The sequence below is a fragment of the Canis lupus genome, chromosome 1 (genome assembly GCF_003254725.2).
Source record: "Canis lupus dingo isolate Sandy chromosome 1, ASM325472v2, whole genome shotgun sequence".
Taxonomy (NCBI): Eukaryota; Metazoa; Chordata; class Mammalia; order Carnivora; family Canidae; genus Canis; species Canis lupus.
Window position 1 is genome coordinate 116,163,707 of NC_064243.1, and position 26,017 is coordinate 116,189,723.

General features: G+C 38.5%; 1 protein-coding gene across 10 annotated transcripts in view; it reads right to left on the reverse strand.

Annotated features, from left to right (window-relative positions):
• Positions 1-1,196: 1,196 nt before the first annotated feature.
• The window catches only part of ZFP82 (ZFP82 zinc finger protein), an 84,113-nt gene continuing 59,292 nt past the window's right edge, over positions 1,197-26,017 (reverse strand). For 2 of the 10 annotated variants that reach the window (XM_049110269.1, XM_049110266.1), the window contains exons 3-6: positions 16,793-16,878; positions 15,353-15,479; positions 13,761-13,853; positions 1,197-2,889 (exon numbers count right to left, since the gene is read on the reverse strand). In XM_049110269.1, the coding sequence (XP_048966226.1) occupies positions 1,532-2,889; positions 13,761-13,853; positions 15,353-15,479; positions 16,793-16,801 (1,587 nt within the window). In that variant the 5' untranslated portion in view covers positions 16,802-16,878 and the 3' untranslated portion in view covers positions 1,197-1,531. Of the gene's footprint in view, positions 2,890-13,760; positions 13,854-15,352; positions 15,480-15,639; positions 15,719-16,792; positions 16,879-18,452; positions 18,700-22,322; positions 22,512-23,772; positions 23,919-26,017 lie in introns of those variants that run through there. The other 8 variants (XM_049110286.1, XM_049110293.1, XM_049110262.1 and 5 more) reach the window with 8 other exon arrangements.

Here is a 26,017-nt window from a genome sequence, read left to right on the forward strand (position 1 = left end):
AAGGAAGGACAAAATAAATGCTCCACTTTTCCCCTTTATTTACCAGTAAGAGCCCTAGTATGCTTCATACCTGACCACTGCATTTGGTCAGGAAAAAAGGAAGCTATCAAAGGCTATAGTAGTGGTCATGACAAAAAGACACAAGAACCAATCTGAGGGGATTCTCACTGGCCAAAGATAGGATTATCTGTACATAAAAAAAGCTACAATGTATTTTAAAGAATCAATGCAGGAATTATAAGACAAGTGATTTTTAATTTTCAAATAGTTTCTTTTTACATTACTTAGTTAATTTTAAATTAAATTTACTATTTTTTTTAAAGATTTTATTTATTTATTCATGAGAGACAGAGGCAGAGACATGGACAGAGAGAGAAGGCTCCATGCAGGGAGCCTGATGTGGGACTCGATCCTGGGACCCCAGATCACACCCTGGAACAAAGGCAGATGCTCAACTGCTGAGCCACAGAGACGTCCCAATTTTAAATTAAATTTAGACTGGGGCTAGAGAATGTAGACTGTAGAATACCTGTTTTTCAATGAACAAATTGAAAAAGAATTTACTTCCACTATTTTTTTTTTTTTTTTTTTACTTCCACTATTTTAAAAAGAGTAAGTTACCTAAAGTTCAATAAGGATGAATGTTGGTGGAAGGCATTTCTATATTCATTGGACTCATAGTCTTACATATGAGTTTGCAAAGGAGTAATATTAATGATAATAAGAAAACAAAATTTAGTGGCTTAAAACAACAATTGTTTTGTTATACATGATCATATGGGTCAGGAATTTGGGCAGGGGCTCAGTTGGTAGATTCATCTGTTTTATATGGTATCAACTCAAGTCATTCAATGGCATTCAGCTGCTGGCTAGTCTGGAGGATTCAACACTACTTCACTCAAATGTCTGGTGTCTTGGTAGGCATGTGTGGAGTCTGGGCTCAGAAGGGTGCACTTCCTTTCTTTGTAGTCTTAGGGCTTCTCCATGTGGTCTCCCCAGCACAGCAGCCAGACTTTTTAACATAATTCAGGGCCTAAGCTTAAGAGAGCATCCCAAGAGATGAAGTAAAATCTACCAGTAAAGCCTGGGTCCTGAAACTGGCACAGCAATACTTCTACTAATCAAAGTGGTCACAGTCTGCTCAGTCTCAAGGGCAAGGGATGCAGATTCCAGCTCTTGATGGTGGGGGAGAAATGTCAAAGAATTTACAGCAATCTTTATTCTGCCACAGTATTATATTACCATTTTACAAATTAAAAAATTATAGCACATAGCAGTAAAGCATCTTGTCAACATAATTCAAATGGGAAAGTGACAGGACAGAGATGATAAGTGTCTTCCACATTTTTTACATTGATAGGATTAGTTTTTAGAATAAATGTGAAGTTTATCAGGTTTAAGTGATGTGGAATGCATTAACATTCTTTTAATGATATAAAACCTCTCATGCCAAGTCAGTTGCTTATATAAAGGAAGCAATAGGGATTAATTACTATATCCATAGACTGTTCTACAACACAGGATTGAAAAACTATATTTTTACATTATGAATTTTTAGATGATGGGTAAGGTGTGAATGTTGCCTAAAGGCTTTCTTACATTCCTTACATTCATAGGGTTTCTCACCAGAATGAATCCTCAGATGTTGAATAAGGGATGAATTAAGTCTAAAAGCCTTCCTACATTCCTTACATTCAAAAGGTTTTTCACCAGTATGAATACTCTGATGTAGAGTAAGTTTTTGGCGCAATCTAAAGGCCTTCCCACATTCCTTACATTTATAGGGTTTCTCACCAATATGAATACTCTGATGTTGTGTAAGTTGGGAGAGTAATCTAAAAGCCTTCCCACATTCCTTGCAGTCATAGGGTTTAACTCCAATATGAATACTTTGGTGTGAAATTAGTTGTGAGTAACGACTAAAGGCCTTCCAACATTCCTTACATTCGTAAGGTTTCTCACCAGTATGAATTCTGTGATGAAGAATAAGATGATAACCACGACTAAAGGTCTTTCCACATTCCTTACATTCATAGGGTTTCTCTCCAGTATGAATTCTCTGGTGGAGTGTTAATTGTTGTCTCACTCTAAAGGCTTTCCCACATTCCTTACATTCATAGGGCTTCTCACCAGTATGAAGTTTGTGATGTACTCTAAGGCCAGAGCCACACAAAAAGGCCTTCCCACATTCTTTACATTCATAGAGCTTGTCGGCAATATTAAGCTTCTGATGTCGAGTAAGGTGTGCATACTGTCTAAAGGCCTTTCCACATTCTGTACATACATAGGGTTTCTCACCAGTATGAATTCTCTGATGAAGAGTAAGTTGTCCGCGTACTCTGAAGGCCTTCCCACATTCTTTACATTCATAGGGCTTCTCACCAATATGAATTTTCTGATGTACTCTGAGGTCTGGGCCACATATGAAAGATTCTCCACATTCCTTACATTCATAGAGTTTTTCACCAGAATGAAGTCTCTGATGTCGAGTAAGGTGTGCAGTCTGTCTAAAGGCCATTCCACATTCCTTACATTCATAGGGTTTTTCACCAGTATGAATTCTATGATGAAAAGTAAGCTGTTGGCGTACTCTAAAGGATTTCCCACATTCTTTACATTCATAGGGTTTCTCCACAAAATGAATTCTCTGATGTGGAGTCGGAGATGTGTGTGTTTGGTAAGAAGACACTTTTTGAGATGCAATTTTCATTTGACTGAAATATCCCTCCTGCCCTTCAAATTTTCTTTTGGGCTCCCAATCACTTTTTAAAATTAGGCCCTTAAGGCCATGGTTTTTAATCCTTTCCATTATCTTCCATTGGGGTAAGTTTATTTCATAAACGTCATTCTCTGAAGATAACTTCTTGGTCTCATATCTGTTCTCTAAATCTGAAAGAAAATAAGAGAGCAAACACATGGTTTCCTTTTTTAAAAAGAAGTGAAATTTCTACAGTAGAAATAAAAAGACAACTAAAGTAATGCTCAATGAAATTTTAAAAATATAGTTATACAACTTGGAAAAAAAAAAGCATAAGGTAACACCAGGAAAAATGAAAGTTGATGTTAAGAAAGTGAGACTGGTGGGCAGCCCGGGTGGCTCAGCAGTTTAGCGCCTGCATTCAGCCGAGGGCATAATCCTGGAGATCCAGGATCAAGTCCCACATCGGGCTCCCTCTATGGAGCCTGCTTCTCCCTCTGCCTGTGTCTCTGCCCCCCTCTCTCTCTCTCTCTCTCTCTGTGTCTCTCATGAAAAAATAAATAAAATCTTTAAAAAGAAAAAAGTAAAAAAAAATAAAAGAAAAAGAAAAAAGTGAGACTGGTGATTAATAAACATATTAAATCAGTGGATCTCAAATTGAGATGTGAAGTAGAATCATAGGGATAAATATTGATGATTATTAAATCATTAATATGATTATTAAAATCATATTATAAATATGATGATTATTTTTTTAAGGTTTATTTATTTGAGAGAGCACACCCATGCATATGCAGCAGGGGTAGGTAGAGGGAGAGAGAGATTCCCAAGAAGACTGCACTGAGCACAGAGCCTGACCCAGGGCTCAATCCCACAACCTTGAGATCATGACCTGAGCTGAAACCAAGAGTTGGACACTCAACTGAATGAGCCATGCATGTGCCCCTAAATATTGAGGTTTAGATGCCACCTAAAACACCTGGATCAGGGATGCCTAGGTGGCTCAGGAGTTGAGGTCTGCCTTCAGCTCAGGCATGATCCGGAGTCCCAGGATTGAGTCCCATGTCCCATGGGGCACCTGCTTTTCCCTCTGCCTGTGTCTCTGCCTCGGTTTCTCATAAATGAATAAATAAAATCTTTAGAAAAATAAAAATAAATAAATAAAACACCTGGATCAGATTCTACAGTCCTGGCCAGTCCTATATTTAATGTTCTTCACACAACTCTGATGGAATGGAAAGGTTAAGAAATCATACTTAACTTTTTTCAACAATTTCTCTTTATTCTTAAACTAAAATAAAACTTGCTGTGGTTAAAAGGCCTCAACTTACCTTTAACACATCATCTCAGTCTGCTCTATCTCCCACAAATCTTCTCCTTGGGTTTTTTGCACTGTGGCTACTTCTCATCCTGAGGTCTTAGGTCAAAAGTCACTTCCTTTAAGGCTGATTCTACTGTCAGTATATAAACCTCTGTTCTTATACATGTATTATATATCAACATCTGTGCTGAAATTACATATTTATAATTTTTTCCAATTGTTGCTCCTTTTCTTACTCCTAAACCTTTTTTTTTCTTTAAGATTTATTTATTCATGAGAAACACAGAGAGAGAGGGGCAGAGACATAAGCAGAGGGAGAAGCAGGCTCCATGCACGAAGCCCAATGTGGGACTTGATCCTGGGACTCCAGGATCACAGGCTGAGCCAAAGGCAGATGCTCAACCACTGAACCATGCAGGCATCCACTCCTAAATCTCTTCAATGGGAGAAGCAATCTCTATTTTACTCTCTATTAAAAAATACATCCATAGCACTTAATAGGTTTCACTAATTCCCATGGTTAATACTTATTTGGAATATATTTCTGTCTCTAATCTCTCCCATCTTACAACAATGATTAAACATTCCCTTTATTCTTCCAAGCTAGTCCATCTAAATATAGAAATGGAAAATGGTGATTGTATATTCTTATATATCCTTTCATTGCTTAAACCCCTTATCTATCATCGCATAGCCATGAGTTACCTTTTGTCTCAACGTCACAATAAAAGTACTGAAGAGTTCTATTCATTAATCCCTCTGTCCAAGCTCATTCTATTACTCATCCATTTTATAAATGCTCAACTGGTTTTGTTCTCTCATCCCCTTGCTTAGGTCTCCTTTCCATTCCTTTAGAGCCATTCTTGTATTTCCAGAAATACGTGCCAGTGATTTTCCACACAGGAAAACATGTTTATACTTTACTGATTTTTTAATGAAATCCTTAGCAACAAAAAAAGAAAAAAAAGACAGATATGCAAGGAATTCACTAATAGGGACAAAGGGTCTTGCCGTCACTTGAGTGTGAAGAATTGCTAACAAAGGTCATGTTAGATTTCGAGAGAAGATGGTAAACCAGAAGGAGAAATAGCTAGAGAAATATTTAAGTGCTAAATGAGTTATGTATGAGAGAAAAAGGAGGATGTTATGAATTAAATTATATGGTCTGCATAAAAAAGGTTAAAATCACACAGACATTTTCTACTAAAGCTAGACATAATAAAATTTAAAATCCAAAAGTAAATCCACTTGAAATTTTAGAAGTCTATATTAAATAAGTTATAATGGAATCCCTGGGTGGCTCAGCAGTTCAGCGTGTGCCTCCAGCCCAGGGCGTGATTCTGGAGTCCCTGTATCGAGTCCCACGTCAGGCTCCCTGCATGGAGCTTGCTTCTCCCTCTGCCTGTCTCTGCCTCTCTCTCTCTCTCTCTGTGTCTCATGAATAAATAAATAAAATCTTAACATAAATAAATAACTTTTAGATCAATAGGGAAATAAACTACAAAACAGGATTTCTGTTTTTTAGAAAACAATGATAATTTTAGGGCAGCCCCGGTGGCGCAGCGGTTTAGCGCCGCCTGCAGCCTGGGGTGTGATCCTGGAGACCCGGGATCAAGTCCCACATCGGGCTCCCTGCATGGAGCCTGCTTCTCCCTCCGCCTGTGTCTCTGCCTCTCTCTTAGCTCTCTCTGAATGAATGAATAAATAAATCTTAAAAAAAAAAAAAAAAACAGTGATAATTTTAAAATCCAAATTAATATCTACAGAATATAAACAAAGTGCTTAGAACAAAATTTAAAAACTTATTTACAAAAATAAAGAATAAAAAAATAAAATAAAAACTTATTTACAGCTATAAACATGAGAAAAAATTAATTAAAAATAAATCAGAAAAAGAAAAAAGTTAAAGTAAACTGAAACAAAGCAGAAGAAATTAATCGATATAAAGGCAGAGTTAGTTAGAAAAAAAGAACTAATACATAAAACAAAACCATTTGGGGCACCTGGGTAGCTCAGTAGCTGAGCACCTGCCTTTGGCTGAGGTCATGATCCCAGGGTCCTGGGACCAGGTCCCACATCAGGCTCCCTAGAGGGAGCCTGCTTCTCCCTCTGCCTATGCTTCTGCCTTTTTCTGTGTCTCCCATGAATAAATAAATAAAATCTTAAAAAATGCCCACAAAACATTCTTTTAAGAAACAAAGTAGCAAAACTGATAAAGTGTTAGTTAATATAAACAGCAGGCAAGCACACAAGAAATAGCAAAGTGAGGGGCGCCTGGGTGGCTCAGTTGGTTAAACAGATGTTTAACTGATCATAATAGCAGGGTCCTGGGAACCAGCCCTGGATCAGGCTCCCTGCTGAGCAGTGAGCCTGCTTATTCCTCTGCCCCCACCTGTGTCTACATGCAGGTGCATACTTTCTCTCTCTCAAATAAATAAAATCTTTGGAAAAAAAAGAAGACATAACAAAATGAAACTAAGCATGAATACAGAGGATAACTGAAAAGGGGCAACTTTGCCGATAAATTATAAAACACAGCCAAAATGAATAATTTTCTAGGAAAAAGTAATTTACCAAAACTGACCACAGAAGAGATACAATGTTTAAACATTAATTTCCATAGAGCAAACAGAGAATGTGGTCACACTTACCATATCCTTCTTTTAGGAAAGAAGCATTAGAGAACAGGCCATTCAAATTCAATTAGACTGAGAGCTAAGAAAAAGGAGGACTTCCAAACTATTTTCATAAAGTAATACCATAGTAAACAAAGACTATTCATAAAAAGAAAACCACATACCAATTTTCTGAAAACTGATATAAAAATTCTAAACATCTAATAAAAGAGCACATTGAAAGACCCAGTACTGCTTATTCAAAGAATGCTAGAATGGTCCATTATGGGGAAATCTATTAAAATAAATTCATACTTTTAAAATTTTACTTATTTATTTGAGAGAGAGAGAGAGAGTGCGTGAGCAGGGAGGGGGCAGAGAGAGAGGGAGAGAAGCAGACTCAACAGGGGGAGCCCAATGCAGGGCTTGATCTCAAGACTCTGAGACCATGACATGAGCCAAAATCAAGAGTTGGATGCTTAACTAACTGAGCCACCCAGGTGTCCCCAAATAAATCAACATGTTAATAAGGCTGTGGAGAGGGGAAAAAATCACATGATCAACTCCACAGATGTTGAAAGGCAACTAAAATAAGAACCATTCCTGATTTAAAAGGAATGGCAAAATAAAATAGAAATGATTACTTCTCTAAAACGATAAAATATAAAAAAATAAAATAAAATAAAATTATAAAATATATATTATTTTAACAAAAGGGGAGTTTGCGGGGATCCCTGGGTGGCTCGGCGGTTTGGCGCCTGCCTTTGGCCCAGGGCGTGATCCTGGAGTCCCGGGATTGAGTCCCGTGTCGGGCTCCCGGCATGGAGCCTGCTTCTCCCTCCTCCTATATCTCTGCCTCTCTTCCTATGTCTATCATAAATAAATAAATAAATCTTAAAAAAAGGGGGGGGGAGTTTGGAAAAAAGCCAGAGGTAGAAAAATTTAGGAGGTAAACTTGTATTTCCAGATGGTGATTACATAACTGGAAAACTTAAGAGGTTTAAATAATTTAAATGATAACAATTTAAGAAAAAAAAAAAACACAATTTAAGTAGGGTAGTAGGACATAAAAATCAAAATACAAAAGCTGGTAACTTTCATATATTCATTTAACAATAAAATATAATGGAGAAAAGAAGATCCCAGTCATGATAGTAATGAAGAAAACTGTGAAATACTCATGAAGTATTTGACATTAGATTTTTTTTTTAAAGATTTTATTTATTTATTCATGAGAGAGAGGCAGAGACACAGGGAGAGGGAGAAGCAGGTTCCATGCAGGGAGCCCAACGTAGGACTCGATCCCGGGTCTCCAGGATCCCGAGCTGGGCTGAAGGGTGCGCTAAACTGCTAAGCCACTCAGGCTGCCTGACATTAGATTTTCTAAAGAAATGACACACCAAATCACAGTTGGAGATTACTCTGTACAAGGTGAGTGGCCTATGGAGGGTCTGTTTATGCTGAGAAATTGAGCAGGTAGGGAGACCATGGCTGACAATGGGGTAAACATTATGCTCAAAATGGCCAGGTAGATCAAATCCTGCAGATTATCTCCCTTAGGCCAGACAGTAACTACTATTACCTGCTTCCAGAGTTGGCAATGGACATGAGGACTAAGGCATGAGAGAGAAACTAATAGCTGCTCATGTCTTGGGGATAGAGTCACAACCACAGGTCCAGGTGACAAGGCACTTTTGCCTTACAAGGGAGTGTTCGTTCCAAACAAGTTTAGGTCAGTTTTACTTTTTCCCTTAAGGTATCTAATTTAATTAAATATTATATAAACTCGTGGGCAACTAGGCAACTATGAGAAGAGACTGACTCTATGAAAATGAAACTGAATACTGGAAAAACTGGTCATAAATACATATTGTTAAAAATCACAGCTGTCAAAAATTGTTGGACAAGAGTAAAAGATGGGGGAAAACATGACAATCAAGGAGTATTCTGCACTCACACTGCAAGTCTGGTTCTTGTTCTACTTAAAAAACTTAAAACTAGAAATAAAAAATGCACTATGTGTGGTTTAGATGAAAAATTAAATACAAAGAGACACAATAAAAAGGCAGGCTTGGACATATCTCAAAAGAATTGACAAATATGTTTTAATGTTGAGAGCTAAAATAACACTTTTACAGCGTATATATATATATATATATGCCAATTAATAGACCAAGTGCCAGGCCCAATTCTATTGATCTAAGGATTTCTATTCTATTGAAGACTGCTAATGAGAATATAGAAAAATATAAGATTTCTTTTTTATCAGCTAAAAACATAAATATAAAAATAATAAATATGCTTTGTAGAGAAGCACCCTTAATGAAAAGAAAATGTCATATAGGGGCAGCTGGGTGGCTCAGGTCATGACCTCAGAGTACTGGGATCAAGCCCTGCCTCAGGATCTCTGCTCAGCAGGAAGTCTGCTTCTCCCTCTCACTCTGTGCTCACTCTCTCTCTCAAATAAATAAAATCTTAAAAAAAGAGAGACAATGTCATATATATCACCTGTACTTATTACTTTGGACAGTTTTATTTTGTAAAGACTTTATTTGAGAAGGGGGGCTTGAGGGGTGCAGAGGGAAAGAGAGAGGCAGACTCCTCACTGAGCAGGGAGCCCAATGCAAGGCTTGATCCCAGGATCCTGGGATCATGACCTGGAGCTGAAAGCAGATGCTTAACCGACTAAGCCATTCAAGTGCCCCTGGACATTTTATTTTATTATTATTTTTTTAAAAGATTTATTTATTTATTCATGAGAGACACAGACTGAGAGAGAGAGGCAGAGACATAGGCAGAGGGAGAAGCGGGCTCCCTGCAGGCAGCCCGATGCAGGACCCGATCCCGCATCCCGGGATCAGACCTGAACCGAAGGCAGACGCCCAACCACTGAGCCACCCAGGCATCCCAATGGACATTTTATTATTAACTAACACTGCTTTGTTGATACAAGGTCTGGGACATAAAAGATTGGGTCCAGGGATCCCTGGGTGGCGCAGCAGTTTGGCGCCTGCCTTTGGCCCAGGGCGCAATCCCGGAGCCCCAGGATCGAATCCCACATTGGGCTCCCAGTGCATGGAGCCTGCTTCTCCCTCTGCCTGTGTCTCTGTCTCTGTCTCTCTCTCTGTGACTATCATAAATAAATAAAAAAAATTAAAAAAAATTTAAAAAAAAAAAAAAGATTAGGTCCCAAGGAAGTCCTATTTGCATTTCAATACTGGGGACAATGTACAAAGATCTCTAAATAATAAAACCTGACATTTAAGAAACTGTACTTCTGAGAATCAATTTTTATCACACTGGATAGGCCCACACTGAATGCTAAATATTGAAGCTAATATTGAATAATCTTCACATTCTATTCATGATCATCTTTCTTATTTCACTGAGAAAATAACAATGATAGAATAGTCTATTTTCTCTCCAACACCCTGACCAACCTGCATTCATAATTATATTATTTTCTTTTTTATACCCTCCTATTCCCTGGATCTTATCCCCCTTCTTTCACTCCAACCTCAGGGACATAGCTCCCACCATTATATTCTTTCTCTCTTGCATCAATTTCCACACCTAGAGAATCATTCTCGTGAGCACACAAAACATGCTCTAATATCTCATATCACAAGATACACTGCTTGTAACTCATACCCCCAGTGTAACTATGAACTCCATTTCTTTTTTTTTTTTTAAGATTTTATTTTTTCATTTGAGAGAGACAGAGAGAGGACATGAGTGAAGAGAGGGAGAAGCAGACTCCCCGTTGTAGGGAGCCTGATGCAGGGCTCAATCCCAGGACCCTGAGACATGACCTGAGCCTAGGCAGAAGCTTAATCAACTGAGCCACCCAGGTGCCCCTGAACTCCATTTCCCAGCTTCCTTTCATACACAATTCCTCCAAAGAGTTGTCTTATACTCATTCTCATCACTGCCTCACCTACCCTCCTCTCATTATGTCATTTCAATCATGTTTTCACCCTGACTTCACTGCCATTAGATTTAGTTCACTGAAGTCAACCAGCATTCTCCATCTTCATTGTCTACTCCTCTCATTTTGCAACATTTTATGTCAGCAGCTGCTCCTTCTACATCTTCTTTGCTGTCTCCTCTTTCAAAGGTCTAGATGGTGGAGTGCCCATAAATCAATCCTTAGGCCCATTTCCCTTGTTTGCTTTCTTCCTTCTGCATGCCTTCCTTAGATGATCAAGTTCAGATGCATGGATTTAAATTCCAACCAGAAAGACGCCAGATATACAACAGACCATAATTTCTCCCTAAGCTCTAGGTATACATATTCAGCTGCTTAATCAACATCTCAAAGAGAAACACACATCTCAGAGTCAAATATCCAAAACAGAAACTCAGTGTTTCCTGCTCTTCTTATCTTCCCCATTTCAGAAAAATGTACTTCCGTTCACTTAGCTGTTTGAGCTAACACCCTTATCTCCTCTTTTGATAAGTCTTTTTCCCACATGATCCATTTATGATCAGCATGTTCTTTTTGGCATCACTTTCATACATATCACAAATCTAAGAGCTTCTTACTACTTCCTACTGTTGCCATTCTTATCTAAACCATCATTACTTCTAGTCGAACAGCTGAAATTGCCCCTATAGTGGTCTTTTCTGCTATGTGCTCAACCAGACAGATCTTTTTTTTTTAAGATTTTTAAAATTCATTCATTCATTCATTCACTCATTCATTCATTCAAGAGCATGCATGCATGCAAGCTATGGGAGAAGCAGAGGGAGAGGGACAAGTAGACTCTGTGTTGAGCTAGGGTCTGATGCAATGATCATGACCTGAGCCAAAATCAAGAGTTGTATGCGTAACTGACAGCCACCCAGGGTCCCCCAGAGGGATCATTTTAGATCATAGAGCAGGCTATAGCTTTCAATTTTTCTTAATGATCTCATTTTTTGTTACTTTCCTTTCCCCTTTTTCCTCTTCTAGCTGTAATGGCTTTTTTTTTACTCCTCAAACGTACAAAGCTAGCTTCCTCCTTCGGCCTTTTCTTTTTTTTTTTTTTAAAGATTTTATTTATTTATTCATGAGAGACACAGAGAGAGAGAGAGAGAGGCAGAGACACAGGCAGAGGGAGAAGCAGGCTCCACGCAGGAAGCCCGATGTGGGACTCGATCCCAGGACTCCAGGATCATGCCCTGGGCCGACGGTGGCGCTAAACCGCTGAGCCACCAGGGCTGCCCTCCTTCGGCCTTTTCTATTGGCTCAGAAGGCTCTTGCCCTAGAGAATCACATAGCTTGAGCCTTCACATGTCTCCTCAAATATCACATCCTCAAAAAAGCCTTCCCTCATCTATCTACTTTTCTGTATGCATGTTATACTTCAATAAAAATTACTTAAAGGAGAAACAAAGGAAGAAAAGAAAATGAAAGAAAAAATGATCTTGTTTAAAATGTCTAAATCAACAGTGGTCATTTTGGCTAAATACTTCCTTAGTAAATTGATACTGTTTTATTCATTTGGAACTTCCACATTTCATTGTTTTTCCAACATTTAACAGTGGTAAATGTCACTTAATTATCTAACTGTGAAAAAGAAAATAAGGTAGGAATGGGACAAAAAGCATGTTTTTCTTTCCTGTGATAGAAAGTGAGTCAGAAGACATAATATTATAGACAGTACGGGCCATGAAATGGCCCTGTTACAAAACAAGAACTCTTAGCCTAAAATGAGTGTCCTCAGCCAGACCTGAATGTACAGAGAACAAAATACAAACTGAACATACGCCTCTATATAAAGAATTTTGAGGAATTTTTTTTTTGAGGAATTTTTTTTAAGTAGGCTTCATACCCAGTGTGGATCCCAATGTGGGGCTTGAACTCACAATCCTGAGATCAAGACCTGAGCTGAGATCAAGAGTTGGTTGCTTAACTGACTGAGCCACCCAGGAGCCCCAAGGATCTTTTTTGAAGATGATGTTCAAAGAGAGATGAAAATAGTACAAAGGTAGGTAGAAGCTACATCAAGGGATCTTTCTCCGTATAGTCTATTACACTCACATTTCTTCCTGATATGAAGGCCGATATATATAAATACACACACACACACACGGAAAAAAGCAAAGAATGATATTCTGTCATTTAAGGATCTATTTTCTAGAGCAATTCGTATGAAACTTTGCTGATAAAACATATATTATTACAATGTCAAGCATACTCTTCTTCATAGTCTTTTATTTTTTCTAAAAAGGCTTTTTAGGGACACCTGGGTGGCTCAGTGGTTTAGTGCCTGCCCAAGGCATGATCCTGGAGTCCCGGGATCGAGTCCCATGTCGGGCTCCCTGCATGGAGCCTGCTTCTTCTTCTGCCTATGTCTCTGCCTCTCTCTGTCTCTCATGAATAAATAAAATAAAAAATCTTAGAAAAATATAAATAAATAAATAAATAAATAAATAAAGCTTTTAAGACCATACCTAAAATAGCCTTTTTTCCCCACACCATTTTCTATTCCCTTATTCTGCTTAGTTTATTTCATAGTACCTGAAATTATATTTCCTATTTATTTACAGTTACTATGTTGTCTCTTATTACAAGATAAATTCCATGGGGACAGAAACGCTATTGGTTTTGTTTACCTCTATATTGATAGTATCTAGCACAGTGTCCAGCTCAGAGGTAGGTAGATAAAGTCAGTCAGCCAGACTGTCTATCTATCTACTATTTATGAATGCAAAAAGGAAACAGCGGATTCAAAATATATATAGAATGTTTGTCAATAGGGAACAAAGAAAACACCTCTCCACCCATGACCCTTTCAAAGGGAAGGAAAATTTGAAACAACAAAAGAGTGGTAAATGGGATAAAGAGAGTTCTAGGGGTACCTGGGTGGCTCAGTTGGTTAAGCATCTGCCTTCAGTTCAGGGTATGATCTCAGGATTCTGGGATCCAGCTGCATCAGGCTCCCTGCTCAGCCGGGAATCTGCCCCTCCCCCTCTACTCTTGCTCTCTCTCTCAAATAAATAAATAAAATCCTTAAAATAAATAAATAAATAAATAAATAGGACTTTCTAAACAACATCAGTAGAGTGTGCCTCTTTTCCCCAATTAGTTGAGTGGTTTCCTCTGTGATGGCTTCCTCTTGCTCAATTGGCTCTCACTCACCTAGATATCGTCTCCTTCCTTTCCTCACAACCTTCCAGGGCTCTTTCCCTTGTTCCAATAAGGAAATCACAGCTGGCTTAGAAATGAAGCATCCTGGTTAGAGAAAAGAAATGTGAGGTAAAATGGAAATAAAAAATACATTCAAAATTACTTTGATTCAGTCTTGGTTAAATTTTTAATAAACTATAGGTCAAATGGTAACTGATAAAGCCTTTAGAACAAAGAAAGGCAAAATAGTTAAAAAACATTCACATTAAGGTTACATAATAAATAGATTAATTTATATTCATACAAGTAATCCTTCTTGACAGGCAATAGTGGTTGAGTACAGATTGCCTGAGTTCAAATCCTATCCCTGCCATATCTGTTTTTTTTTAAATTTTTATTTATTTATGATAGTCACAGAGAGAGAGAGAGAGAGACATAGGCAGAGACATAGGCAGAGGGAGAAGCAGGCTCCATGCACTGGGAGCCCAATGTGGGATTCGATCCCGGGTCTCCAGGATCGCGCCCTGGGCCAAAGGCAGGCGCTAAACCGCTGCGCCACCCAGCAATCCCTGCCATATCTGTTTTAAGAACGGTAATAGTACCTATCATACACAACTGTTGTGATAGTTATATTAACATATATCTATATCTAAACATTGTATATACGTACTCAGTACTGTGTTTACAGTCAACCCTTGAACAATGCAAGACTGAACTGCAAGGTTCCATATATATGTGAATTTTTTTTTGATACAGTACAGTACGTAAAGGTATTTTCTCTTCTTTATGATTTTCTTTATATTTTCTCTTCACTAGCTTACTTTATCCTAAGAATAAAGTATGTAATACATATATAAAATACATATTAATCAACTGTTTATGTTGCCAGTAAATTCTGATCAACAGTAGGCTATTAGTAGTTAAGTTTTTGAGGAGTCAAAAGTTATATGCAGCTTTTCAACTGTGTAGGGGGTTGGCATCCCTAGCCCTTATGTTGTATTGTATTAGCTATTAATTGTCATTGCTATTTTGCTATGAGGAAACAAAAAGCTTTCAGAGGCATTTATTGTTATTTCTTAGGATAGTCATATAATATTAAGTGCAACATTCTTGGGTTTTTAATTTTAAATCATAAAAGTAGGTAAAAGTAAGTAAGTTTATTAACAAAAGGAATGAGTTCTCTTGAACTGTAAATAAATCCTGTTGATCCAACTTACCACTGCAAATATTATGTGTACTTTTGATAGATTAAAAACCAAGATACAGGGTCTAGCTATTTTCCTTACCTGTACACCAACAAATAAAAAATATCTATAGCAATACTGAGTTCACACAAAGTGAAACCTCAATCTTTGACACAAGTAAGGCTATATTCAAATCCAGCCCTTTCTTTTAGCATTAAGGATGGCCTGAAGGCCACTTAAGGATGAGGAAGATTAATAAGCTTAACTGAGGTATTCACTTCCAAACAAAGCTCAAACCATTCACCGAGAACAGGGAGCAGAAATTTAAATAGTTTCTTGAAAGATATTCTTGAAATTTCCAGAGAAAAAAGCAGACATTACAGAGAACAGGTATTAATTACTAGAGGCAGATAATCTTACCCAGTGAGACCAGGTTGCTATAATTCTCCAACATTACATCTCTGTACAAGTCCTTCTGTTCCAAGTCCAGGTATTCCCACTCCTCCTGGGAGAAGACTATGGACACATCATTGAACATCACTGATCCCTGCAATGACAAACCATATAATATAATTGAAATTAAAGAAAATTTGTTTTTAAGATGGAAGAGATACTGCAGGAAATGGACCATATGGCAAACAAAAAGGCTTAGGCTAGAAGCCTTTAACATAGTGAGTTAGGAAATGAGTGTGCCTGAAGCAGCATGCCTATGTGCTCTTGAAGAATCCTGTTGCTACAGGTGCAGCCTCTTGAATACTCTGGCGTATCTTGGTCATCCAAACATGTCTGGGAAAGAAAAAAATCAGTTGTCCAATTAAATGAAATATTGTAGATAAGCCTTCTGCCTGTTATATGTCTCCCTCATAAATTCTCAAGAAATGTGAGTTCTTCCACCCTTTCCCCTTAAAGAACAGATTTTTAAAGTTTCCTTCCAATATGTTAGAAAAGGATCTGAATGCAGTTAAAGAATTTCTTCCAAGTTTATCATTGAATCAGATCATATGTAAGCATCTTTCCATTTATGACAGATTCTTAAATGAACTTTCAAAAAATATATAATAGTCTATGTGAGGAATATGAGACTTAATCATTCTTCTTCTTCTATTTTGGTCTATACAAAATATTTCCCAGTTCTGAAGGTCCACAACTATTTATGTATCTGCACAATCTTCCTACTTGTTATCATTTTCCACCCTTCACTGTATCCATTATTTGTTCTTGACTTAAAGGATATGGACATAGATTCTGGATACTGGTGATCCAGAATAACAAAGATATTCTAGACCAGCATATCCTGTCCAACTACAAATAAAACCCTGTTCCTGGTGTACAAATGTTAGGGATTCCCAGAGAAGATCTTTGATCTTTCTGCATGCAAGACCTAACTACATCTTTACCCAGTCCTAAAAGCCTCACAAAACATGAGATTTCATCATATTGAGGCTAAGGCCAACCAACAGCAAATCTTATCTTATATAGTTGGAAAACTCAAATCCAGAAACGTCCAGTTTCCCCATGAGTAGTCAAATGGACCCATCCTCTTTCAGCAAATCACAAGAGATAGTCAAACATCCCCCTCAAGTGATTTCATTTCTGCCCCACCACAGCACTTATCAGAAGACTGAACACATACAGGAAATGCTGAATGATTGTTTTTCAAAGCATACATGAATAATGACTGGGGAAAAGAGGACTCGGGATAGGCGTTGTGCTAAATAGCCTAATCCCTCACTGGATTTGGAGGACTGGGAGAAGATTACTAGATGGGACTCTGATAGGTAGGAAGTTTCAGGATAAAAAAATGTTCATAGGACATTAACATGAATGTATTTTCAGAAGGAAAAAGAAACAGTAACTTACGTGTGCCATGGTTTAGAAATTCAAGAACTGGTCAGTCCTCCTTGGGGTTTACTTGCCTGGAGAAGCAGAGTTCACAAAGGCCAGAGCTAGGGGGATGCAAAGGAGGCCATGAGATCAGATAGGCCTCAGAACTCCCAAAATGGCAGGAGTCCATTATATCCATTTCCTTCTCTGTACACACACACACACACACACACACACACACTGAGGGAGATCTGAGGGAGTCTGAACAAATCTAACCCCTCTTCAGAAATTCCAGGGCCAGGGATGCCTGGCTGGTTTTATCAGTAGAGTGTGCAAATCTTGATCTCAGTGTTTGAGTTTGAATTCCACATTGGGTATGGAGATTACTTAAAAAAAAAAAAAAAAAAGAAAAAAATCTTAGGGAAAAAAAAAAAAGAAATTCCAGGGCTGATAAAGGGCCATATCATCTAAACGAGAGTATTTTTCAAAGCCTCACAGGCATGCTTGGATCATCAGGTACAAAGACAGAAATTCATTAGGAGTAACCCTGGCAGTCATTAACCATTGTGAAACTGCTACACTGGCAGCCCTGCTGGCCTGCTAGCCTATAGCCAAGACAAAAACTTCCAGAATCTTCTGGGCTCATCACTCTTTTCAATCAGAATCAACCACACTGCTTTCCTAGATGCCTTTGTCATTCTCTTTTTTTACAATCTGGGCTGAGAAGGTATGGATACATGCTCTCAACAGGTAGACAACACACATAACTATTTATCAGACTTTCATCTTTTATATGGATTAAGTGAGTCGTCCAGATTGCTATGTGGTATAATAATTATCTATGTGCTGGATCAGAATATTCATACTAAAAGAAGTAAAACCACTTGCAGAAATTCAGTTACATAGCAAAGCTAAATTTGGAGTCATTATTTTTCTAACCAAAGTCAGCTCTCAATCAACTCTAGCTCGTCTCGAAAACCCAGAATATCTTGTTCCAATGGGAGAAACATGAGCATGCTTGACTCATTAAAAAATATACAAGTTAATGAAACCACCAAAAGACATTAAATCGTAGAGTATTGATGCCTTTTTAGCAGGTTTATAAGGAAATGAATATTCTAACCTGCAGATTGTGTAAATTTAAAAGTATGTCCAAACAGCATTTAAACCATGCACATCTTCTGACTCAGAAATTCTACTGTGGGGGTTAACTCTACTCTGTATATGTGCACAAGATGTAAGGGCGCTGACAAAAAAACATTATTCATAATGGAAAAAAGCTGGAAAGAACCTAAATATCCTTCAGTAGAAAGTAGATTAAATAAGTTATAAAGCACCCACAGAGTAAAAAAGCTTGTCACTTAAAAACTATAATATAGACCTTTAATTGGAAAGAGGGAAATATGATTACTACATGTTGCTGAGTGAAGAATGTAGATAATCACAATTTTGAGTGCTGTGATCCTGTATGTGCATAGTAATCACCAAATCCTAAGCTTTTAAAAATATATAAAGACATACAAAATATTCAAGATGTGTAGTCTTCATGAAAAATAAAATAAAATGGACTTTACAAATATATTTGTAATATATACATACACATCAGCATAAAGAGGCACTAAGAGGCATCAAGAGAAAAAATATGCAAAAATTGTTCATTTCCCATTGTGATATTAATTTTCTTCTTTTTACTTACATTTACTTCACAATTTTATATGGCAATATATACTCTTGAAATATATTTTTAGGGCAGCCCAGGTGGCTCAGCGGTTTCGTGTCACCTTCAGACCAGGGCCTGATCCTGGAGACCCAGGATCAAGTCCCGCGTCAGGCTCCCTGCATGAAGCCTGCTTCTCCCTCTGCCTGTGTCTCTGCTTCTCACTCTCTCTTTTTCTCTTTCTCTCTCTCTCTCTCTCTCTGTGTCTCTCATGAATAAATAAAATCTGAAAAAAAAGAGAGAAATATATTTTTAAAATTTTGTAAATAGGAAACTTTTCTTAAACTAGGTGGAAGAGACTTTTAAAGCAGTCATCTCCTGAACTTAGAGGAAAAAAGCTGCCATATTTTTTCTTCTTCTAGATTCCAATATCTGATCCAACTCTATGATTTATAAGTTTGTTCGTGTGTGCTGGAGTTTTGCCTAGAAAAGAATGGTTAAACATCTCCAAATAATGCCTGGTTTCACTGCTGCTGCCTCTCTTAACTTCTTAACTGATGCATTTATCTTGCTTCTGAACCAGTTATTTTAGCCACAATGCCCTCCAAAGAGCTACTGAATCTTCTTGTCCTATTGGGTCTCACTTTGCATCAACATCATGAGAATAAAAACCATAAGGCATAACACTTATTACATAAAATCCATTTACCTACACAGAAAACCTCTGGATTTTGGTTATTTTTTTAAAAAGATTTTATTTATTTATTCATTCATGAGAGACACAGAGAGAGAGAGGCAGAGACACATGCAGAAGGAGAAGGAGGCTCCATGCAGGGAGCCCGACGTGGGACTCGATCCTGGGTCTCCACGATCACCCAGTGGACTGAAGGCGGCGCTAAACTGCTGATCCACCCAGGCTGCCCAGGATTTTGGTTATTTTTTGGCAACCTGACAGTGCTTGCTATAATCAGGTGATGTCTTTTCACAGGAACTCACAAGCTATGTTGACTTCTTCAGATACTACACTTGGTCTTATTCCTATAGAGGTTTATCTACCTAGATAGATAATAAGCAACTTAAAATCCACAACCATGTCATTTTAGTAACTCTAATTCCCCAAGTACTACCATAGGATCAGGCATATTATGAATATTTTATAAAATGTCTAGTAATTCAACCTAGAAATTCCATTTCTAGGAATTTATCCTTAGAAAATCTTTATAAAAGTACACAAAGAGGAGATCCCTGGGTGGTGCAGCGGTTTGGCGCCTGCCTTTGCCCCAGGGCGTGATCCTGGAGACCCGGGATCGAATCCCACATCGGGCTCCCGGTGCATGGAGCCTGCTTCTCCCTCTGCCTGTGTCTCTGCCTCTCTCTCTCTCTGTATCTGTCATAAATAAATAAAATATTTAAAAAAAAAAAGTACACAAAGAGATACATACAAGGAAGTTCATCAAAGAATATTTTATAGCCAAAAGTCAGAGTACCTACCAGTAAGACAACCAACTAAATAAATTAGGTTCCACAATATGATGGCATATTACACAATTATTGATAATAATGGTACTAGTTCATATTAATTCATGAAGGAAGATATCCATGATAAATCACCCAGTACAACAGGCAGACTAAAAGGAACATCCACAATGTTGGGAGGTAACTGACGCTCATATATAAAAAACACAGGCTGTATTGTCAGGATCCAGGATATGAACCTAAGGTTTGACAGTTATCAACTAGGAGACTTCAGACATGTTAGTTTTCAGTGCCACTGTTTCTTCACAGATAAACTGGAGAAAAGTAACAGTATCAACCTTTTAAAGTTGTGAAAGTTAAATAATACATACAAAGCACTTAAAATACCTAATTATAAGCAATTAATAAAATGAAAACATTACATGCCCCATATTCCATGTATTTAAAAAGTATATTTAATAAAAAACTTCAAATCTTTGATAAATTATCTTTAATAATTTTAATACTAGGATGCCCTCTTTTTCTTACAGTAAACTTTATTTTTTTAAGGTTTTATTTATTCATGAGAGACACAGAGAGAGAGCAGAGACATAGGCAGAGGGAGAAGCAGACTCCTCACAGGGAGCCCGATGCAGGACTCGATCCCAGGACCCCAGGATCACGCCTTGAGCCAAAGGCAGACGCTCAACTGCTGAGCCATCCAGGCATCCCGTTATTTTTTTTAAGTATTTTATTTATTTATTTTAGAAAGAGAGAGAGAGCAGGGGGAATAGCAGGGGGAGGGAAAAGGTAGGGGAAAGAATCTCAGGTGGACTTCTGTGCTGAGCCTAAGCCCAATGCATGGCTCAATCTCATGACACCTGAGCCAAAACCAAGAGTAAGAGTTTAACCAACTAAACCACCCAGGCACCCCCCCCCCCATAGTAAACTTTTTGAGATTTTCAGACTGCTCTTTCTTACAACATCACTAAATTTTAGAACTAAGTTTGAGAATGTAATTCTTTTTAATATTAGCAAAAAAGATTCATAAAAATCAAGTAGAGCAAGGCCTCTTTTGCTCTCCATCCGCAGTAGTTCTGAAGAGACACCATTTGGCATCATAAAACTCAAGAAATTGAGTTGATAAGGTATCATTCTGAACACATTAAAAACATTTGATCATTTTGAACACATTAAAAGCTTTTGGATAACGTATCTGAATACTTATAATTTCTACCACTTTCTTCCTCATTATTATAAATCTCCACTTAGAAGCAAACTTGGATCACTTAAAAAAAAAAAGGTCTGATTCTTAAAAGGTATCTTACTTGATAATCTGTTTCCCAGTAAATGTTTTCATAATCCTAAAAGGTATAAAGTCTTCAAAGGTTTTTCAAATTAGAGGGGAACATGGTACTCTCCTTTACTCTGTACAGACAGCAATATAATAAATTTGACTGCACCAAATTTCTTTTCAAAGTGTTAGAGAATCCTTATCTTCTTAAACAATCAATTATTGTGATTCTATTTTACAAAACATATGTACACAAGTGCACAGAAAAAATTTTGGAAAAACAAACAACAGGAATATTCACTAACTCTAGATGATGGGACTCTGAGCAAATTAGATTTTCTTTTTTATAGGTTCCTTAGGTTTGTATTGTTTTCTTGTTTACAATAAATCAGCATTAATTCTATCAGAAACAAAAATTAAATACAATAAAAAAGAGTTGAGGAGAGGGAGCACCTTTCAAATGCTAAGAGAAATCAGTCTATAGGCCTCTGACATAAGTGGGTTTCTAAAAAAAAAAAATCAGTATGGCAGAAATAAATAACATTCATCAGTTTTTTTTTTATTGTTCTTCAACAAAACAATGAGCTGCCTTTACTCTCTTCTGTAACTGAACACAATTAAGGTAAGCAGCATTTTTAAATTCATTAAGAGTTTACCAAAGAAAACAGAAGAGTATATGGTACACAATAGAGGCTTTTTCTCTGCCTTTCTCTACTGCATAAATAAAGTTTCACATTAGATATAATTTTTGCAAAATGTCTTACAAATCCCTAGTTTACTAAAAGGGATTCATACAAATTTAAAATTTACTTGAGTCATCTTGTTCAAAACTATGACTTTGCTTAAAATTTATCATTTACTTTTTTCTTCTCAGGATTCACGTGTTTAATGACATAAAATTGCATCACATGGATGGAGTGTGATTTATTTAACAATTTCCCATTGTTAGACACTTATTTATCTCAAAGAGCATTCTCAGACATTACAGTCTTTGATTATAGGCAGTAGATCTAAATCTTTTTAGGATCATGTTCGATAATCTCATTAAATTACAGACTTCTTCCCCGGAAAAATGGCATCTTAGCAAATATCTACAATAATTTAAATACAATTTCACGGGGTTTCTGGCTCTCTGAAAGACCCAAATAGATTTAAATTACCTCTGGTTAAGAATTTCTGTTCTAGGGATGCCTGAGTGGCTCAGTCCATAATGTATCTGTCTTCCACTCAGGTCATAATCTCAGGGTTCTGGGATCTGCCCCCAGCTGGTTCCCCGCTCAGCGAGGAGTCTGCTGCTTCTTCTTCCTCTGCCCCTTTCCCCTGCTTATGCTCTCTGCAATAATACAAATCTTAAAAAAAAAAAAATATTTGTTCTAAATATTTGAGCATCTTATTTTTTTTAAAACTAGAAAATACCTATCACAATTAGCTTGGTATTTTCATTTTTCCTGATCTATTGGAGGTGGTTGATGAATTGCCCCCACGTTATGTAACAAATAGCTAATGTTTATTAAATACTTATCAAATATCAAGAGCTGTTCTATGAGTTTTATACATAAAAAAAAGCTCATAGAAGTAATGGGAACTATCTATCAAATAGGTATGTGCATATAGGCACTAGGTGGGGATCCTAAGTATTAATTAAATGGACAGGACATTTAAGAAGAAGGAAGCAAATGTTCCCATGTCCTAAAAAATAAAAATGCATTTCACATTATAAGAGGAAATACTCACTTCCTTGACCTTGATTTTTTTTAAATGGGCAAGAGCAATTCATTCCTCCTCCTCCTTCTCAGAGCCCTTCCTTAGAGTTTGACAAGACTGAGGAAGAAGGGAATCTTAGGACAACAGGCCTTTCTTGGAGTCCAGCCCAGTCTGGCTAAATTAGGACACGCCACGACCCCCACCTGTCCCCACCAACCACCCACACATAAACGGAGAACATAAAAGGGAAAACATTACTGACCCTTCCTAGTATTAGAGGAAGGCCAGGGTCGCGGATGTGGCGGACGGGAATCGGCCTTCACAGCAGTTTCCTGGAGGAAACTCCGTGGTTCTGAAACCTGCAGCTGGACCCCCAAGAGATGGGAGAGCCTGCGTCCGAGCGCGCCCGAGGATGTAGCGCAATGGGGTTACTCCCCGGGGCCAGACTAAGGGGCCCGTCGGTTCTTTTAACATTCACTCCCAAGATCGGCTCTGAGGCTTTTTGCTGCTATCTTTTCTCTGGCGCTCAGATATCTGACTGGGGGGGAGGGGGGTCTTCTCTGCGGGTGGACGCGAGGGGCGAGAGGGCAGAAGATTCCGCTGTAACGCTAGGGTCGGAGTCACACAGTCCAGGCTCTACACCCAGTTCGGTCACACAAACGCCATCACCCACCAGTCCCGACCTCACAACCGCACATAGTCCTGATGCCACACCCGGGCCCCGTCACGCCCACAGTCACCCAGAAACACAACCACACCACCGCCGTTCTCACGCACACTCGGGCCTGAGGTGAGCGGCTCGCAACGCTCTGCGGTGCTGCAGCGCTTCCCTTCCCTCTCATCTCCAGACCGCAACGCCTTTCCTACAGATGGCCGGAACCAACGCTCCGGACCAGAACTGCTCACCTGGGGCGTCGCACGTGCCTCACGGTGATGCTCAGTGTAAGCGAGAATGCAACGGAACCGGCAAGTCCACACAGCCCCCGGGGCTTAACGGGCCGCGCGCGGAGGCTGCCGGGAGCTCGCGCTGTAGGCGCTGAGTGCGCCGGCGCGGCCAGCCCCCGGGAGGGGAGCATCCCCCCCCGCCCGCTAGCGGAGGGAGGCGGAGGACTAGGCGCGCTCCAGCCGGGGTGGGGTTCCCGGGGCTTTGCCTGGAGAGGCCCGGCGGGTCCTGGAGCGCGGCGGGGACAAACGACGGGCGCAGTAAAGGGGGGTGTGCGTGAATGTGACTGCCTCTAGGGCCTTTTGGGATGGCGCTGTGTGTCCTGGCGTGGTTCTGGGTGCGGTTGTTTCATGGGGTGTGGCCGGTTTGTGTTTGAGAGGTGCTACTTCGAGGACTGGAACGTGGTTTGGGAAGGAGATTTTGACTGGAATTGTGTGTCAAACTGTGTAGGACTGGCTGAGAATGTTGTGGCCTGTGAGATAATGGGTTTTACAGTTTCGGTGAACGTGTCTGTAATTGACTGAAGATTTAGGTGGCGCGATTTTGATTTGTTTTCCTTAGGCCTTTCCTACAGACCATGGATGGGAGTCGCTCAGTGTGTGCCAATTGTGGTGAGTGTGTGTGCTTCTGGTGTGTTCCTGCGGGACTGTGAGGAGGCAGGATGATTGGCTGTGACCAGGATCGCACACTCTCCTCAACCCTGAAATAAAGGAAGGTTGCATCTTCAAGGAGCATCATCTTTACTGAAGGAATTGGTGAAAAAAAAAAAAAAACACCCTGATTTTTCTGGCAAATTATGTATTTACATTTAATCACAGGCACACTGTGGAGAAGAATGTAAATAAGCATAACTTTTAAAATAAGATTTCAAAGGAAATTCCTGTGGTGGAATAGTTTATTTGCTTCTCCTCTAGATTCCTAGAGTAGGCTGTTCCTCTTAGTGTTAAGGGGACTTTGTTGGGAAGATTTAAGAAGCCCTAGACTAAGAAAAAAACATCTTTTACAGAAAATAGAAGCAGTATAGCTAGAGCAGACAATCCAGGTTAGGGAGTCAGATATCTCAGGTTCTAGATGAGACAGTCTTCCTTGTTAAAGGAGGGCAAGAAACTTAGACTCAGTTTATGTTGACATTACTAGTTCAAATTTAATGTTACAAGGTTTTATTCTTACCTTTTATATTTTTGCTTTTTTTCTCTAATAATCTTTCTCTAGAAATCCTGGTTCTTATAATATTAGCATATTTATATATTTGCAGTAGCCTAGAATGGCCATAAAATAGTTTAAAATGCTAATGCCAATATTATTACTAACAATAAAGCTAGTACATAAAATTTTAGATTGTATTTATTCTAAAGCAGGGGTTGGCAAACTACAGCCTGGAGGCCAAATATGGCCTGCTGCCTGTTGCCTAACTAGTGAATAAAAAATAATATCTATCCTTTTAAGTGGTTTTAAAAAATCAAAAGAATATTTCGTGAAGTGTGAAAATCATGCATTTCAAATTTCAGTGTCCATAAATAAAGCTTCATTGGAACATAACCATTTTCATTTATGATTGTGTATCATTGCATTTGAGCCCAAGGGCAGAATTGGCTGGTTAATGCAGACTGAATAACCTGCAGAGCCTAAAATACAGTCAGTTCTCCTTATTCACAGTAGTTGAGTTCTATAAAGTTGTTGCAAACACTGAATTAGCAAACCATTGCTCCTAAAGGAAATACAGGGTTTCCTGCAAACATCTGATGACATTTTCTTCAACCAATCAATATATACCCTATTTAATGCGTTTCTATTTAAAGATCCTTTTTATATACAGTTGATTCAGTAACATTGAACTCATGGCCCAAAGCACTATAGGTCATGCCTGAATGAATCTGATCTAACACATGTATTTTTTTCTGTGAGGCACATTTCAGACTTCTTATGCTTCGGAACAGTAGGCAGCACTTCAGCACTGTGCTTTGGGGTCATTTTAAACAGCAAAGTCACCAATAAAAAGCACAAAAAAATGAAAGGAAAAATCCATGATGCTAAAGAAACTGAAAAAAAAAAAAACCATTTATGGTATTAAGAGCTGAAACAAGAAAATGGAGGCTTGCCTTGTTTGACTTCAGCTGAGAACATGTCTGTCAGGGGACTTATTTTTCATTTTTCCTCACATGTCCATCAATGAACACAAAAGTGCTGCGAGTACTGACTTTGGAATCA